This window comes from Lytechinus variegatus, chromosome 16 (assembly GCF_018143015.1).
Source record: "Lytechinus variegatus isolate NC3 chromosome 16, Lvar_3.0, whole genome shotgun sequence".
In the NCBI taxonomy this organism is placed as follows: domain Eukaryota; kingdom Metazoa; phylum Echinodermata; class Echinoidea; order Temnopleuroida; family Toxopneustidae; genus Lytechinus; species Lytechinus variegatus.
Window position 1 is genome coordinate 18,653,415 of NC_054755.1, and position 18,236 is coordinate 18,671,650.

The window sequence follows — 18,236 nt, forward strand, 5'->3', positions numbered from 1 at the left end:
AGAATATGAACATATTTAATGTGTTCAAGTTCTGACATATATGACATATTTGATCATGAAGTCATGTGAAAATAATATTACGTTCAGTAAAGTTTGTTTCTCTGGGTTTGCTGAACATTTTAAGGTTGTTATCTACATTCAACATTCCGTGTGAAAGAGCACATTTTATGGTGGGGTTGACTAACTTTTGACTGTACATGAATAATATTGTACGTAACATATTACATGCATATTGCATTTGATATATGATTCCAAAAAATATTGAAGGCTTTATTTGAAAGAAAAAGTTAAGCATTGTTTTTTCAATTGAAAAGCAGACTAACGGTGAATGATGGATAATGATGTCTTGTGACATTACTGCAGCAGTTAAGAAAACTGGGGATTTATCCACTGAGCCACAACACCACTACTTTAATAAATAGATGAACCTCTTCAATCATGCAGGGTTTCTGACACTATCCCCCTATCAGGCTAAATCTACGAATCTGCAATTGCAACAAACTTTTAACGATTGTCCCACTTTCCCAATCTTTATCATTGTAACTCACCTTCAATTTTCGCAAGCCCCTCCACAGTGTAAGGATCCATGTCAAATTCTTTGGGAAACTCAAAATAGTCATTGAACTTTATTGCACATTCCCTGCAGAATAAACCAAGAAAAGAAGAGCCATTTTCATCAATATAATCAGAGATGAAATGTTAAGAAAGACGTGCTTCAGACAATTAGCATTGATAATAGTGAATACATTTTTCAAACATGTAAATTAGCATATTGTTCACAAACACAGCCTTTAACAACATGAAAATGATTGGAGCAGAACCTCATGTGCATGTCAGCACTAACTCTTATTCGGATAATTAGTAACAGAAGCAAAACAGAGGGCATGAAATAAACGATTATTAGCCATCACTTTCTTCTATTCATCCGTCATATCCTATCAAAAAAATCTTGACCAATTTTTCAGTGCAACTTGATTTCGACATTGAAATTCAAAATATATCATGCATCATTTGCCTACACTGAAAAAAAATGACTGGAATCGTGATTGTTTTAGAAGGACCCATCGTACATCACTGTTACAGATTTCCAACACTGTACCATAAGATAAACGTTATCAGAAAACATTAATGTGACATGAAAAGTAAACATGGTAGATTATTATTTAAATGGAAGAATTAATTCAGGTTCCTACAGAGCAGAATAGAATGGCCCGTATTCTGAAGTCGGGTTTAACTTAAACTCAGGTTTAAAGTTGTGGTTTAAGTATGGATAGCCAATTGTTACATAAATCACTTACGATAGAGATATCATATTTCAGCTCATTAGGCTCTAAATTCATTCATAATTGTCGAGGAAGTATATATAGATGATTGTCTTCACAATGGATGAATCAGGAAAGAGCACATTATACATAAGAAACGTTCAACTTTGGCTTCCCATAATTTTAGCACAAACTTAGACCATGGCCTAAGTTAAACCTGACTTCAGAATACAGGCCAATGTGTCTAGCAATGGATGACATACCGTTCCCAGTCATAGTCAAATCTCTTCAGCTGAATAGCAAGGACCTTCGGTAGCCTCTTGATACACATACGTTTAACAGTGTCAACCTGAAGAAAAGAAAGCAAAAAAACCTTTTTTATAGCTAACTACCTATAGTTGTAGCAAACAAACAGTTCATGAAAGTGTCCTTCCTACATAAATTAAACCTGGACGATTCCATGCTAGAAAAATCAGCTATTTTCGCAACATTTTTCAACCTATTGTCCAAACAAATGAAGAACTTCAATTTGTTTTGTGGTAATAATAGAGTACTACTGGGTGACATACATGTATGAAAAAATGACAACCAACAAAAATATGTTGTCCATGGGTGAATTAGAGGTAAAAATGCTGCGTGTCGTACGGGACTTAGAAATGTCCCGTACGACACGCAACATTCTCGCCCTTGATTCAGCCCATAATTAAATATTTTTAGTTGGTAATAAGTTTTTCACATGACTGCCCACTTTAACTTTATTATTGACCCAAAATAATTTTTCATTGCTCAAGTAATCAGCTAAGAGACAAGAAATTGTTGACAAAATGTCCCGTACGACACATGTGGAATCGCCTTCCTGTATAGTGATTGGTTCAAATGGCATTTTGTGACTAAATATATTTTACCAATAATAATGTGTGACGTCAGGCCTCTATATATTTTTCACTATACCAATTTTATGACGTCATTATTTAAGAAAACTGGATATTTAGCTAATCTCTCGGGGGGGGGGTCTCTCCCGGGCAAGTCCCGTAATGTGTCAGCTACATTGGATAATTGGCTTTAACATTGCAGTGAATGAGAAGTTCCCAGGGCTTCTTGTCATTTCCAGGGTTCGTTTGAGCATCTCAGGGGCAACATTGATCTGCGCCCCAAAGAAATCCCCCCCCGATACCCAGTATCAAGCGCAGTAGAGTAGAAGCATATAGAAACTGCGCTATATAAATGGATCTATGATAAGAATTAAATCAATTTATTATCAAAGACAGTAGAATTTAGGATTTTTGAAGAATTTTTAGGATGGGGGGTGTTATACAAGCAATATATAATCATACAGATGCATTATGAACTTTAGGGGTATCAAAGTTATTGCAGAATATTATTGCTAATTCATTTTATTTATGTACAGTTTTCTATATTGTTATGATATACTGTATTTTTCATCGTTGTGTATAGTTATTGTTAAAGCCATTGGAAACCAAATCTCTTTGTATAAAAACATTCAAAAATAAAAGAATCTTGAATGTCCTTTATTTCCTACCTTTTTGTTGCACTTTTCACACCTGTATGCATTGTCCCCCTCTAGTAAGTCTCCCTTGACAAACTGCTCCAGTGAATCTAACAGGTTTTGATTGTTGCGAATGTCCACATTCAAGGTGGTAAACATCGACTCTCTGGAATACCTGAAATATGATGGAAAATTATGAAAATCAAGCATAGTTAAAATATCACAAGGAATCTTTAAATATCTTACAGGATTAATCCTTGTTACCATCACAATTACCTTTACGAACACCAGATGAACGATTTTTATTCATAGCAATAAACGGGATAAAATTGTTCATACAGAGTTTGTAAAGTTATATGTGACCGTAGGGCTATCAATTGTATATATATACTATATTGGTAAATTGCAATTGATCTGTGCCTCCATTCTGTTTGGTCTCGTATGATATAATATGACCATATGCTCTAAACCTAATTCGTATGGAGCATCGTGGCCCAGTGGATTAGTCTTCAGACTTTGAAACAGAAGGTCATGGGTTCGAATCCCAGCCATGGTGTAATTTCCTTCGGCAAAAAATGTATCCACATTGTGCTGCAATCAACTCAGGTGACGTGAATGGGTACCCGGTATGAAGAAATTCCTTGAATGCTTGAGCGCCTAGGCAGCCCAGCTAAAGCCGGGGTAATAAATTTAGCAGAGCCTGCTGGGAAAAGTGGCTTCCCTGGGTAAATATACCTATATTATTATTATTTTAATACCTACAACTAACCTTTTCTCTTTATTGTCAACTAACCTTTTCTCTTTATTGTCAACTAAACTTTTCTCTTTATTGTCATCTAACCCATTTGCCATTTGTATAATTCCCAGTTAGGCAAGACCGAGGTTCAGTGGCGGACTGTGACCCGAAGGAGACAATGATTGGAGGGGCACCATATTCTTTGTGAACAATGCTGTGCCCCTCTAATGCTTTGTCTCCTCCCGGGTCACGGTCCGCTACTGCCCAGTTTGTCTAATACCAAGATTGTCTAATATCTACTAAATCTAATATCAATTAGCCTAATGTATGAGATGGCATCACTAAATAATGTATATGATTAGCTTTACTGACTGTGAACCAAACTTTCATTCTACTAAGTGCAAATTATTAGACCAAATGGGTATTAGACCATATGGCATTCAGAAGAAGACCAAGTGTATGTATAGCAATACATCTGCATGAAAAAAAAAATCTCATCGTCCACGTAAATAGTACAATAAGTAGTGATCCATCTATATACCATGCATAATGACACAATCTGGCCACTAGGGGCGGAAGTCATTGCTGTGCATACACAGATCTGCAGCTGGTGCATCTCTGACAACTCCATTCAGACACATTCCTTTCTCCTCTGAGGGAGGGCGCTTTGAGATTTTGACATCATATGCATAAGGTCTACATCAGAAACCACAAAGAATGGCTTACCTATGGGGGCAATCTTTGCATATCATTTGATCGGCGTAAGAGCCACCAAGTACTTTGGCAAAGACGGCATTGGCTCCATGAGCCTTGAGGGCTTCATCAAGACTGTCTACCAGACTATTGAAGAACTCTAAAGCATCGTGCTGCTCTCGAAGATTCACAGGTTCACCCGCCAATCTAGAGACAGGAAATTAAAACTATGGTCGATAAGTCATTATTTTTACACAAATATAAGCATAAGGGCCAACAATTTTAGACTGTAACACAAAAGTTAACAATCGATAACCAAGATGGCAATGGACAAACAAAATATAATTACATTCTCGTGTTGTTCACAAAAAAAATCTGTAACCAATTAGAATATTTTCTGGAAATTTGTGATAGTCCTGGGTCAACTACACAAAACCTTAAAAATGTCTTGTCATTAGCTAATAGTGTACTGTTGACTATGTAATAGGTGATATTGATAGCTAAGCTTAAAGGACAGGTCCACCCCAACAAAAAGTTAATTTGAATAAAAAGAGAAAAATCCAACAAGCATAACAATGAAAATTTCATCAAAATAAACAACCATTATACACCTCCCAAGAATGTTCTGTAATCTGATTGGTCCAAATCGAATCACATGATATTCAGCGAATTGCACTATTGCATCCAAAATGCACTATCCTGCACTCTTGACGTCATACCAAAAGTACTATCCTGCACTCTGACGTCAGAGTGCAGGATAGTGCGAGATCTGGAATTCTCTTGAATTTAGATTAAATATAGCATTCGGGGCCACTAAGTAACATGGGGGAGGGGGGTTGTGTAAAACAAACAATGCAGGCATTCTTGTGCAGAGAGGACCTATCAAATGAACTCTGTGCTCGTCTCACCAAATGGATATACCTCACTCGGTCCTGCGGACCTCGGTGCGGTATATATCCATTGGCTCTTTCTTGCACATCACTCAATATTCGGCCCAGCATGCACACGCTTACGTGCATTATTTGAATTTATATATTATTGACTCACTTGAATTGCTTCCAGAATCCCCTAGGTACATAGTACTGGAGTTTGCTCTCTGCCAAGTGGCCAAAGATGGCTTGGACGTGCTTCAGGACACCCAGGTTGTATTCTTTGGTCTCTTCTTGCTTGCTCATCGGTGGACCTTCCTCGATGACTGAGCTACCGACCTCCGATTCTACGATATCTATATTACTCTAAACAAATCAAATAAGCAGCAAAATATCTGGTTAACACATTACACTCTAAAATTCTTAAGTTTTTGAAAAATCTGTCAAAGTTAGGTCAAATCCTACTCAAAGTGTCTATTTCTTTCAGCACGAAATGTATCTATATTGTGCTGCACTCATCCCAGGTGAGGTAAATGAGGACCTGGCAAAAATTTATTCCTTGATAAATAATACGATACAAAATAACCATGGCATTACAGTCAGATATAGGGTCTTTTTCCAAGCAATAATAATGATAGTCCCACAGGTGCTTATCTATGTTGCGAACTCTTCATGCGTTCACCTGTAAACCCCCTGTGTGTTGCATTATTTTAGGGTCTCATTCACATTCCTGGCCATGGTATTGTTTGTGAGGAGGGTTTTATTGATTTTATCCTCTCCTTTTTCAATGAACTTCCTGGCTGTGATCAGGATGTATTGATTTTTGGGGAAAACTCAACGATTCTGTAATTTGTAAACTGCGTTAATCTGTCGAACGCTAAACTAATGTTGCACTCGCGATCGATAGGTACACATGTACGGTATACAAAACGCCAGGCTATACATTGTAGCTAGCCACGCTCCGGGGCGTGCAATTGTTCGAAAAACAATGGGACAGGGGACGTCTATGGGAAATGTGTGGTTGTGCAAAAATGCGAACGAAACACGCCTACGGATGTGCAATAATGCGAACGTAACGCATGAAGAGTTAATGATCTTTAGAGTGATAATTTTTCAGCTTTGATTTCACGATTTCACAAAGTCTGGTCTATTTAAATGTACCAGATATAAATCTACCTTGATGTGGAGACAATTGACCTTGATTTTAAAGACTTTCTCATGAACTCACTATTTGCTGCAACTACAAGTATAAAGCTCTGAGAAGCAATAATGCAATATCAAACAATAACTGGCTATATTCAATTCAGGAGAGATGATGCTAATAAACCACAAGGAATTCAAATACCTCATTATCTTGTTTCTCGTCATTGTAGAAATCATCTTCCGTGTCTATTATAGCGCCCTCTGCTGAGAGAACTGCTCGTCTAATCTCGGGAACCATGTATATCTGGAAGTACAAAATAAAGTACAGATACCATGACAAACAAATTAGTAAGGTTTATCAAATCTTTATTGCTTTTTATGTAGATGTCTGTAAAAGACAAACATTTGATTAGGCTTGGAAGCATTGAATTGATTGTCTCCAAATAAACTTTTCTCTGAATATTTTTTCATCATTCTTACTAAAAAATACAATGACATGTATTCTAGCTGTAAGTGCATAACTTAATATGTATATGATTAGTAATTCCTAAACAATAATGATAATAACGACAGCAATGATGACAACAATAGTAAAAATAGTAACATTATTAATAAGCAAAATATATAATATAAAAATATAAAATATATGTAAAATAAGCAAAATAAGTAAATAAGCAAAATATGACAATTACATTTGCTGAGACAATTTTGATTATCATCGCAATCCGATTTATATGCACTCACTATAACTTCAGTATGTTTTGCAAGTCATAACCTGTGTGTGTATATTCAAATCATATGATTCATTAATTTGTATGTTTTGTATAAACACTGTATATTTTTGTGTATCAACCAGAAGAAAATAAATTTAAAGGGGAATGAAACCTTTGGAACAAATAGGCTTGTGTAGAAACAGAAAAATCAAAGAATAAGAATAAAGAAAGTTTGAGAAAAATCGGACAAATAATGAGAAAGTTATGAGCATTTGAATATTGCAATCACTAATGCTATGGAGATCCTCCCATTGGCAATGCGACAAGGATGTGTGATGTCACTGATGAACAACTTTCCCTTTGGTGGACTATAAAATACCCTCAAAATGTCTCTTTTTGCTTCTTCTTACGATGATACAAACTCTTTATCCATTATGTATTCTTAAAAAATATGTATTATATGCCCTCATGTAGAAAGAACACATGATCTATGGATAGATGTGATAAAAGAGGCAATTCAAGTGAAATATATACTAAAGTAATGGGGAGAGTTGTTCATCAGTGACATCACACATCTTTGTCGCATTGCCAATTTGCTATCTCCATAGCAATAGTGATCGCAATATTCAAATGCTCATAACTTTCTCATTATTTGTCGATTTTTCTCAAACTTTTGTTGATCTGTTTCTTTTGATTTTTCTGTTTTCAAACAAGCTATCTTGTTCCAATGGTTTCATTCTCCTTTAATCTTAAAGGGCAATGAATGTACCGACCTGTTGTAAGACAGAGTTCATATAGCAGGTTGCTCCAGCATTCTTTAGTCCCACAAAGCCTTTATTAGGTCTTGGGCCAACAGGCGGCAGGTACTCCCATTCTGTCAAGGGTGCATCATTACCTGTTGATCACAAAGGAGAAGAAACAAAAAACATGTCTATTATCTGCCTCTCAATCAAATGAGCCAGAAAAAAACTTCACAAAATTGCCAACAAACATGAATTAGATATCCGAAACAAGTGGAATGCCTCTGGCCGTCTCACCTGCATCACGCGGTTCAAATATAGCAGCAGTGCTGACTTTGAATACTACTCTAACTCGCACAAGATGTTCAGTGATACATGGTTACTCTTATGTCCACTTTTTATGAACTAGACCAATAAACTTACAGAGATATGATGGTTATTCAACAAAAAACCCCAACATGGCCAAAATTCATTGACCTTACATGACCTTTGACCTTGATCATGTGACCTGAAACTCGCACAGGATGTTCAGTGATACTTGATTACTCTTATGTACAAGTTTCATGAATCAGATCCATAAACTTTCAAAGTTATGATGGTAATTCAACAGTTACATCCAATTCGGAGAAAGTTCATTGACCTTTGACCTTGGTCATGTGGCCTGAAATGCGCACAGGATGTTCAGTGATACTTGATTACTCTAATGTCCAAGTTTAATGAACTAGACCAATAAACTTTCAAAGTTATGATGGTACTTCAACAGACACCCCCCATTCGGCCAAAGTTCATTGACCCTAAATGACCTTTGACCTTAATCATGAGACCTGAAACTTGCACAAAATGTTCAGTGATGCTTGATTACTATTATGTCCAAGTTTCATGAATCAGATCCATAAACTTTCTAAGTTATGATGGGAATTCAACAGATATCCCCAATTCGGCCAAAGTTCATTGACCCTAAATGACCTTTGACCTTGGTCATGTGACGTGAAACTCATGCAGGATGTTCAGTGATACTTGATTAACCTTATGTCCAAGTTTCATGAACTAGGTCCATATATTTTCTAAGTTATGACGTCATTTCAAAAACTTAACCTCAGGTTAAGATTTGATGTTGACGCCGCCGCCGCCGTCGCCGTCAGAAAACCGGCATCGTTCACAGGATGTTCAGTGATATTTGATTACTCATATGTCCAAGTTTAATGAACTAGACTAATAAACTTTCAAAGTTATGATGGTAATTCAACAGATACCCCCGATTTGGCCAAAGTTCATTGACCCTAAATGACCTTTGACCCTAAATGACCTTTGACCTTAATCATGAGACCTGAAACTTGCACAAAATATTCAGTGATGCTTGATTACTATTATGTTCAAGTTTCATGAATCAGATCCATAAACTTTCAAAGTTATGATGGGAATTCAACAGATATCCCCAATTCGGCCAAAGTTCATTGACCCTAAATGACCTTTGACCTTGGTCATGTGACGTGAAACTCATGCAGGATGTTCAGTGATACTTGATTAACCTTATGTCCAAGTTTCATGAACTAGGTCCATATATTTTCTAAGTTATGATGACATTTCAAAAACTTAACCTCAGGTTAAGATTTCAATGTTGATTCCTCCAACATGGTCTAAGTTCATTGACCCTAAATGACCTTTGACCTTGGTCATGTGACATGAAACTTTAATAGGATGTTAAGTAATACTTGATTAACCTTATGGCCAAGTTTCATGAACTAGGTCCATATACTTTCTAAGTTATGATGTCATTTCAAAAACTTAACCTCAGGTTAAGATTTGATGTTGACGCCGCCGCCGTCGCCGCCGCCGCCGTCGGAAAAGCGGCGCCTATAGTCTCACTCTGCTTCGCAGGTGAGACAAAAATCATTGTAAAATGGCATCATGAATCACCAAAGAGTCAACTTGCCAAAGGACACGTGAGATCAGCAATACAAACCTGAATAGTACATGTCAGTGAGCGTATCAGTGACAAGCTTGAGGTTGGGTACGCAGTTCATGCACAGTGCCACCAGTAGATCAAAAGCAGCGTTTATTGTGGGTGGGGTCGTGCACACTGGAATGACAGGATCTAGCGGCGTCTCAGCTCCGTTCTTTAATGTCTGAACGACGATCTTTGATGCCGGGAACAGGAAGTCATCCAATAATTCCTGAGGAGAGACAATGGGGGAACACACATGTATACTTGTATTTTGTAATGATCCATTACAAGTTTCAAAACTCTTGCATGCATCTCGGCCAGTGCTCAGAATTTCACACTTTGTAAAAATCAGCAAAAATTACAGAATTAGGATTGAAACATGGAAAATTTCAGATTCAGAATATACATGTACATGTATATGTACATGGCAGGGTGTAGCTGGGAATTCCAATGAGTGATGCAAAACCGTATCTTCTAGTTAATATTTGTAATTTTGGCATCACATAACCTTAAATTAATTTTGAGATTTTGTTCATATACAAGAGAACTTCTGCTGGGCTAGTGCCAGGAATGTCTTAAGAGTGCGTGTTCATTCTATAAATCCACCACCATCATCAAAATCACCTTCATCATCATCATAATCATCACCATCATCATCATCAACACCATCATCATCATCAACACCATCATCATCATCATTACCATCATCATCATCATCAACACCACCATCATCATACTCACCTTCATCATCATCACTATCATCATCATCATCACCATCACCATCAACACCATCATCATCATCATCATCACAATCATCATCACCATCATCATCATTGTCATCATAATCATCACCATCACCACCATCACCACCATCATCATCATCATCATCATCATCACCATCACCACCATCACCACCATCCCCATCATTACCACCTCTACCACCACCAGCAGCAGCACCACCACCATCATCACTACTCATGATGGTCATCATCATCATTATCATTACATCTTGCAGAAAAGAACTAAAGTTAGAGCAGGGAAGAAGAGAGAAATCTGAGCTCACTTTAATCAACTGGCAGCCATCTTTCTTAGATCCAACCTGGAACTTCTTCTCGCTCGTCATGAAAGCCAAGAGTTCTCTTGTAATACCTAGATGACCCTCCAATAACGTCTCTTCACATAGACACTCTCCTGTCGTCAATACACCATCCTGTTTGAGAAATAAGAATGATCAGAACAGTATGAAGATCAGGTTTCAGAGGTGGAGAATAGTGGATTACTATGGCTCAAGTTTATAAGAAAAGGGTGAAGTTGAAGTTATTTATGAATCAATCATCCATTCATTCATTCATACATTCATCCTTCAATTGAATTATTCATTCAATAGTCCATTTATTCATTCATCCATTCAATCATTCATTTTTTTATCAATGCATCCATTAAGTCATCCATCCATTGATTAATTAATCAATTTTACCTATTTCATTATTTGTCCATTTATTCATTCATTTGTTCATTCATTCATTCATCTATCCGTTTATCCATTCATCCCTCTCTTAATTTTTAACAATAATAATAATAATAACATACGATTTGTATAGCGCACGTATCCATCTTGCTAGGTACTCAAGGCGCTCCCATATTACCTCGGCTAAGCTGGTCTACCGAATCTGGTGCGCACAGTTTTTTGAGGAATTACTTCCTGCCGGTACCCATTTACCTCACCTGGGTCGAGTGTGGATAAATTTCTTGCTGAAGGAAAAAGGAAAACATGCCATGGCTAGGATTCGAACCCACGACCCTGTTTGAGAGGCGAGAGTCAGAACCACTAGACGACGCACCCACATAAATTTTACATATAATTAGTCTTTCTAGGAGTGAAGTGATCATATTTTGCTAACTTGCACGTCAGAAATAAAAAGCATGCCTTTTTTTTACAATTCAGTCTTCAGTAAAATCTCTCCACGACATGCAAAAAAGTGTAAATACTTCATAGTAGACACACTTTTCGTCATCTTCATTATACTCACCCTAACTTTCTTAAGCCAGTCAATTTCATTGTTGAGGAGAGCCTCAGCATTGGGCATGGAACTGTTTGACACGTAACCATAGTTTAGCAACCGACATAGCAACAGAAAGTATTCACTACAGGAGCCTGGATGCTCTTTTGTCTTGTTCTGAAACAAAAAATGAATAATTAATCTTTTTAATGATTTCTTTTGAATATATATTAAGTAAAACAAAGATTAAAAGCAAGCAGAATTGATGGGAGAAAAAAAGAACTTGCTCTAGGAGTCAAACAAATAAGATGAAATAAGAGACAAAAGCAAGACCGATCTTGAGAATGCACTTCCCTGGTATTGACAGCTATTTAATGCATGCCTTACCAGTGGGCTGGGGATCAGAAACTTAACCTTAGGTTAAGATTTCGATGTTGATTTCCCCAACATGGTCTAAGTTCATTGGTCATGGTCATTTGACCTGAAACTCACGTAGGATGTTCATTAATATTTGATTACCATTGTGTCCAAGTTTCATGAACTGGGTTCATACACTTTCTAAATTATGCTGACATTTCAAAACATAATCTCAGGTTAAAATTTCAACGCCGCCGCCGTCAGAAAAGCGGCGCCTGTAGTCTCACACTTCTATGCAGACGAGACAATATTAGTGATGGTGAACTTACCTGAAGGACTGAAAAACAGAGTGTGATGAAGAAGATAAGAGGGCGATGACCCGATGAACACTTGGTAGCTATCAGCTGAAACTGTTCCATAGCAGACACACGGACAGACCTAAAAATATTGAAACAGATGATTAGATAATATGATATCCTTTTTCTTAATATTGTTACATTTGGAGTACAGAAGATAATAAACAGTTTAACAACAATAGGTGATTACTATGAAATAATTCTTTTTCCTTGCTGACATCACAAATAATTCATTTTTACAAAGGAAAAAACTGAACTGCATTCTTTATTATTCATATGATGAGATGATGAATGATACAGTTGGAAGAAACAAATATACTATGACTCACATTCTAAACAAGGTAAACCTATTTTACACTCAAAAACAGCATTAGTATTATTTGATGCTCCGCTGATTAATTCTTACCTACATATTGAAAAGTCATGGTATAATTTCATACTAAATATACCAAAGGAATAAACACACTCTATGCGTTAAATGTATCATGACGCTAAAATGCGGATTGCAGAAAATTTACATTTTTCAAACTAGATATGAAAGGTTCAATCATTTTGTTGAAAACAAATCCTGTGAAATCCCATACTATTACAAGCTTACATTGGAAGAGGTCAACGTTTTATTATTCCTGTTAGGTTTGATGTATGATTTCTGCAGGCTTGATTTGAGAGGAAGCTAGAGCTTTCTTGTCTGCAACTCTACATGGTTTTGTGACTAAGACATTCCCCCAGCTAGACTCCATCCCAACATTTTCATAGTCACAAGGTATTCTATTCCATTCACTATTCCATTCAATTCCAATTTGATAAAATAAAATGATGCTATAAATCAAATGTGACAATACAAACCTTGTCTTTGCTAGAAGTAAAAGATCTATTATACAGCATTGCCAGGCCTTGTCCTTGTTGAGTGCGTCCAACGCTTGAGGGCAAAGAGCTAGGCATACTGTCAACACCTCCAGTGCTTCCCGACACAATGCCGCGTCATCACCGTCCGCTTCACCGCTATCAGCCTTCTCAAAGGATTTATGAACCTCTTCGTTTGAGCCATGAAGGAGATGGGAACATCCGCAGCCAGCAGACCAAGCGATCTTCTTGATTGCTTTCACAACACTTAGATCTAGGGTATCCGTCTTGGCCTGAATAGTAAGAAATTTAAACTCTTCAAATTCTGGTTTGGAGTTCAGAGTGGAAATGAATTATCTTAAATGTATCTTATCCTGGCTATTTCGCAAAGTTCTAAAGCACCAAACAATCAACATACATATATCTCTGAGAACATCATTATTGTTAACCAGATGATCTTCTTGATTGTTTTTAAAACACTCAGATCTAGAATATCAGTCGTTGCCTGAAAAGAAGTTTAACTTCTTTAATACTGGTATAAACCTCAAAGTGGAAATGAAGTAATTTTAAATGCATCTTGGCCTGGCTATTTTGCAACATTTTGATGCCCCCAAACAAGAAAATGAATATTTCCATAAACAATTTGCATTCTACCTTAAAGGTCAAGTCCATCTCAGAAAAATGTTGATTTGAATCAAAAGAGAAAAATCAGACGACAAAAATGCTGAAAATTACATCAAAATCGGATATAAAATAAGAAAAGTTATGACATTTCAAAGTTTCGCTTATTTTTAACGAAATAGTTATATGAACGAGCCAGTTACATCCAAATGAGAGAGTCGATGATGTCACTCACTCACTATTTCTTTTTTTTGTTTGAATTGTACAAAATTTCAATTTTTACGAATCAGGGAGGAATGAAACTTCACCGACATGGCAATGACGAGAAAATCAAAATATTTCATATTTCATATGATTAAATACAAAAGAAATAGTGAGTGAGTGATGTCATCAGTTCCCTCATTTGCATACCAATCGAGATGTGCATATAACTGTTTTGTGAAATGAAGCGAAACTTTAAAATGTCATAACTTTCTCTTCTTGCATCCGATTTTGATGAGATTTTCAGTGTTATGCTTGTTGAATTTTTCTCTTTTTATTCAAATCAAGTTTTTGTTGGGTGGACTTGTCCTTTACGTAAGGCAAGCATTTCAAGTGCAGAAAATGATTAAACCATTGGATTTTTCACACCAAGAGTCGAAATTCCTCTCCCTGGGGCTATGATCAGACAATCCAGAAATTAAGAAACCCTGGTACCGATGCAGAAAAATGTGCAATCACCTCTTCAGCTGCCTGTCTTCCCAGCCGTACAGCAACATTTCTAAGCACACACTCTGCGTTAGGATTGGGGATATGCTGCATGGCCTGCTGTAGTACCACAGCCTGGGTGTGCGTGGTCTGAGAGACGGCCGACTGGCTGGGACCACCGGCAGGGTCTGTCTGACAGGCCTCGGCTACCGCCGTGATGCGGGCGTAGGCTAGCGTTGTAAACATGAGCTTGCCCACCTTCAGCACCATAAGAAGAGCAGACCTGAAGGGAATTGAAGCATTTTTATTTATCAATTATGCTAATTCATGCATGAAATTAGCAGAAGGTTGAAAATCTTTAACCCGATCTAGGCCGGGGTATTTTGGGAGTTCCTATGGCCGGGGGGGGGGGGGGTCTGGGAGGCCCCCCCCCTAAGATCTCGGCCGTCGACCGCGCAATCGCGCCGAAAATTGGCACACGGGTTGCCTGGGACATAATTTACAAGATTGTATAGTAATTTATTTCATGCGAATCACTATTAAGTGATTATGCTAATTTATGCGTAATTAGTATGCGAAATCATACTTTTTCCTCTTACTCCCTAAATAAAGCTCCAAATGTACTAATTTTTGGTATAGAAACTCTTTGTGGTGTCCTAAGCAAGAGTACATGAAAAAAATTGTGATATCAAATCATTTTCTTATGTATTATATTGTTTTTTGTAATTTCTTATGTATTTTTGTTTTTTTGACCTTTTGTTTTTCAGTGTTTTTCAATGAAGTTTGTTGGGGACTCTTCTGTGATCATAAAAAGCATAAAATGAATACATTTAGACTAGCAAAACTAAAAATAATTATACATTTATGATATTTGGTTGAAAACACAATTTGCATTGACTTTGTACACGAAATCACGTTTTTTGAGTAGTTTTCGGTCTGACATGCACTTACATAATGTTGCGTAATTTCGGAACCACATACCCGGGTGACACAAAATTGGTCTCAAAGTTGCGCAAGACTTGAAAGTAAAAACTCAGCGAGCGGCGCGGTCATAAAATTTCTCACAGCAAAAATATCGCGCGATTCGTTGAGGGGGGGCCTCCGAGGCCCCCCCCCCCCGGCCTAGATAGGGTTAAACAAACCTCCCTAACTGCACCTCTTTTGGCTAGACACTATCTTAATATTCTTATCCAATGTACAACAAAAAGGGCAGTTTCAAAATCTTATCTTATACATCTTATTGCTGTTGACATTTCCCAGTTTTCTACTTCTTGCTTTTCATTATGTTTTTATAGAAATCATCAGCAATGCTTTACTCATCATGAGAAACATGAAATAAGTTGATTTCAGTCAGGCCCACAATGAATTGGGCAAAATGAATTTACATAGGATTAATATATCTGATTTCTCTTTGAACAAAAGATGGACCTTTGCTTCATTTTCATTTTAAAAAGTGAAGACCATTGCAGGAAGAGCTCTTTCTATTACAGGTGTTCATGAAATATGGGTTTAAAGGTTAAGCATGTTCCCATACACACTCACCTCCTTGTCTCGATATCAGCATTAGGCAAGAAATTATTCTTCGTCAGCATGTTCATGACTGCAGATACTCCACCACTTTTCAAGAAATTGTACTGAAAGAGCAAAAAATAGAAATAAGGTCATCAGCACCCCTTCAACGACTGCAGAGGTACTAAAAGACGTCATAATGAGCTACACATAGGTCGCATTTCTATGATAGAAATCAATCTGAAGAAGTGGGGCTACATTAAAGGAGAATGAAACCATTGGAATAAGATAGCTTGTGTGAAAACAGAAAAATCAAAGAAACAGATCAACAAAAGTTTGAGAAAAATCAGACAAATAATGAGAAAGTTATGAGTATTTGAATATTGCGATCACTAATGCTATGGAGATAGCAAATTGGCAATGCGACAAAGAAGTGTGATGTCACTTGTGAACAACTCTCCCCTTTACTTTAGTATATATTTCACTTGAATTGCCTCTTTTATCACATCTATCCATAAATCATGTGTTCTTTCTACATGAGGGCATGTAATACATATTTTTTAAGAATACATCATGGATAAAGAGTTTGTATCATAAGAAAAAGCAAAAAGAGACATTTTGAGGGTATTTTATAGTCCACCAAAGGGAAAGTTGTTCATCAGTGACATCACACATCCATGTCGCATTGCCAATGGGAGGATCTCCATAGCATTAGTGATTGCAATATTCAAATGCTCATAACTTTCTCACTATTTGTCCGATTTTTCTCAAACTTTCTTTATTCTTATTCTTTGATTTTTCTGTTTCTACACAAGCCTATTTGTTCCAAAGGTTTCATTCCCCTTTAACTGAATGTGATAAGTGACGTGATTTGCTCCATTACGGTTTGGGGGACACATAATCATAAGTATATTGGATACCTTCATTTCATGGAATACCAGAAATGTTCCACATACCTGGAAATCAAATGCTGGTTCACTGTGTGGCTGTTTGGCTGGCATAAGTAATGAGTACACAACCTGGAGTGGAAAAGAAAATGGTAGACCGTTATACTCACGTTGTTGCAAAGATTGAAATCAAAAAGCAAAAAGAGAGTGATTAAACAAGGGCTGAATCATCAGAGCATCAGTTACTACACTAAGAATATCTGGGAAATATTAAATCAAAACAATATAAAAATAATTTTGAAATCAAATGGCCATCACCGCAGTTTGTATACTCTCTCACACGAAAAGAAATCTTGTTTTACCGTGTGTGCAAACTTGGTAAGAGCCATTAAAAATAATCACATAACATGTCTTTGTGACATCGACCAACATTTCTGCTCCTGTTTGCTTAAACCAGATTTTCATGGGGATCACAAATATACTGATATGGTTCTACAAGGGTGCAGATGTCAATAATTGGTGACGTACGCCATTTACATTTCACGTGCTTACCTTTACGAATGATTCACATGGAGTTGCTCATTCACAAATAGTTTGGGGTTATATAAACTACTCGCAAACGACAAGGGACTCCACAAGCACAAGTTTTGTGCATATTTGCCACATAAAATTTGAATGTTAGACTTTACCATGTTTTGACATTTGTATCCTTCAGAGATGCTAACTGATAGCTCCAAAAAATCCTGAAAACCCAGGCCGGGGGTCCAGGGGCCCGCCCAGGGCCCCTGGCGGGGTCAAGGCCAAGGGCGAAGCCCCCTGAAGCTGGAACGTTTTCTTATTCTTTAGAGGGCTGAAATCATTAATCTACAGTAGTACATAACAAATAATTAATGACAATAAACTTCATATCATAGGCAAGAAAGGTGCTCAAAAAAAAAAAATCATGTAACCCGTACTCATTACGGTACGGGTTAACCTGCTGCGGGTTAATATGCTGCGGCCAATGGGTGCGACTCGGGACGGGTGTATGTAGCAGCTGGGGTGCCCTTTTTCACTCACTGTACTCATCAACAAGACAATCCTATACTATTGAAAATCCATAAATCACAATTTCTATCAAAATGATGGATAGTTCACACATATGAATTGATGAATACGCACCAGAGAACACATATTTCATGGTAGCAAATAGGTTTTCAGCTGAAATCCCGCGGCAGACAACCAATCACTCACGCAGCAGCAGGCAATTGCAGCCACACCGGGCCGTGCTTCGAGCGGTTCTACCGGGCGATCGCCCGACTGGGATAGCGCTGACACCCTTATCCCTGCAGGGTATAGGGCGGCGTTTGCAACTGCTACAATGTATTG

The 18,236-nt window shown here is 37.3% G+C and overlaps 1 protein-coding gene across 2 annotated transcripts in view; it reads right to left on the bottom strand.

Annotated features, from left to right (window-relative positions):
• LOC121429594 (probable ubiquitin carboxyl-terminal hydrolase FAF-X) overlaps positions 1-18,236 on the bottom strand; it is a 93,506-nt gene that overhangs the window by 20,145 nt on the left and 55,125 nt on the right. For both annotated transcript variants that reach the window (XM_041626703.1, XM_041626702.1), the window contains 15 exons: positions 16,938-17,000; positions 16,015-16,106; positions 14,506-14,755; positions 13,168-13,457; positions 12,295-12,403; positions 11,639-11,785; positions 10,672-10,818; positions 9,627-9,837; positions 7,697-7,818; positions 6,413-6,514; positions 5,246-5,433; positions 4,232-4,405; positions 2,803-2,944; positions 1,526-1,611; positions 549-640 (listed from right to left, as the gene is read on the bottom strand). In XM_041626703.1, coding sequence (XP_041482637.1) covers positions 549-640; positions 1,526-1,611; positions 2,803-2,944; positions 4,232-4,405; positions 5,246-5,433; positions 6,413-6,514; positions 7,697-7,818; positions 9,627-9,837; positions 10,672-10,818; positions 11,639-11,785; positions 12,295-12,403; positions 13,168-13,457; positions 14,506-14,755; positions 16,015-16,106; positions 16,938-17,000 — 2,215 coding nt within the window. The remainder of the gene's footprint in view (positions 1-548; positions 641-1,525; positions 1,612-2,802; positions 2,945-4,231; positions 4,406-5,245; positions 5,434-6,412; positions 6,515-7,696; positions 7,819-9,626; positions 9,838-10,671; positions 10,819-11,638; positions 11,786-12,294; positions 12,404-13,167; positions 13,458-14,505; positions 14,756-16,014; positions 16,107-16,937; positions 17,001-18,236) is intronic.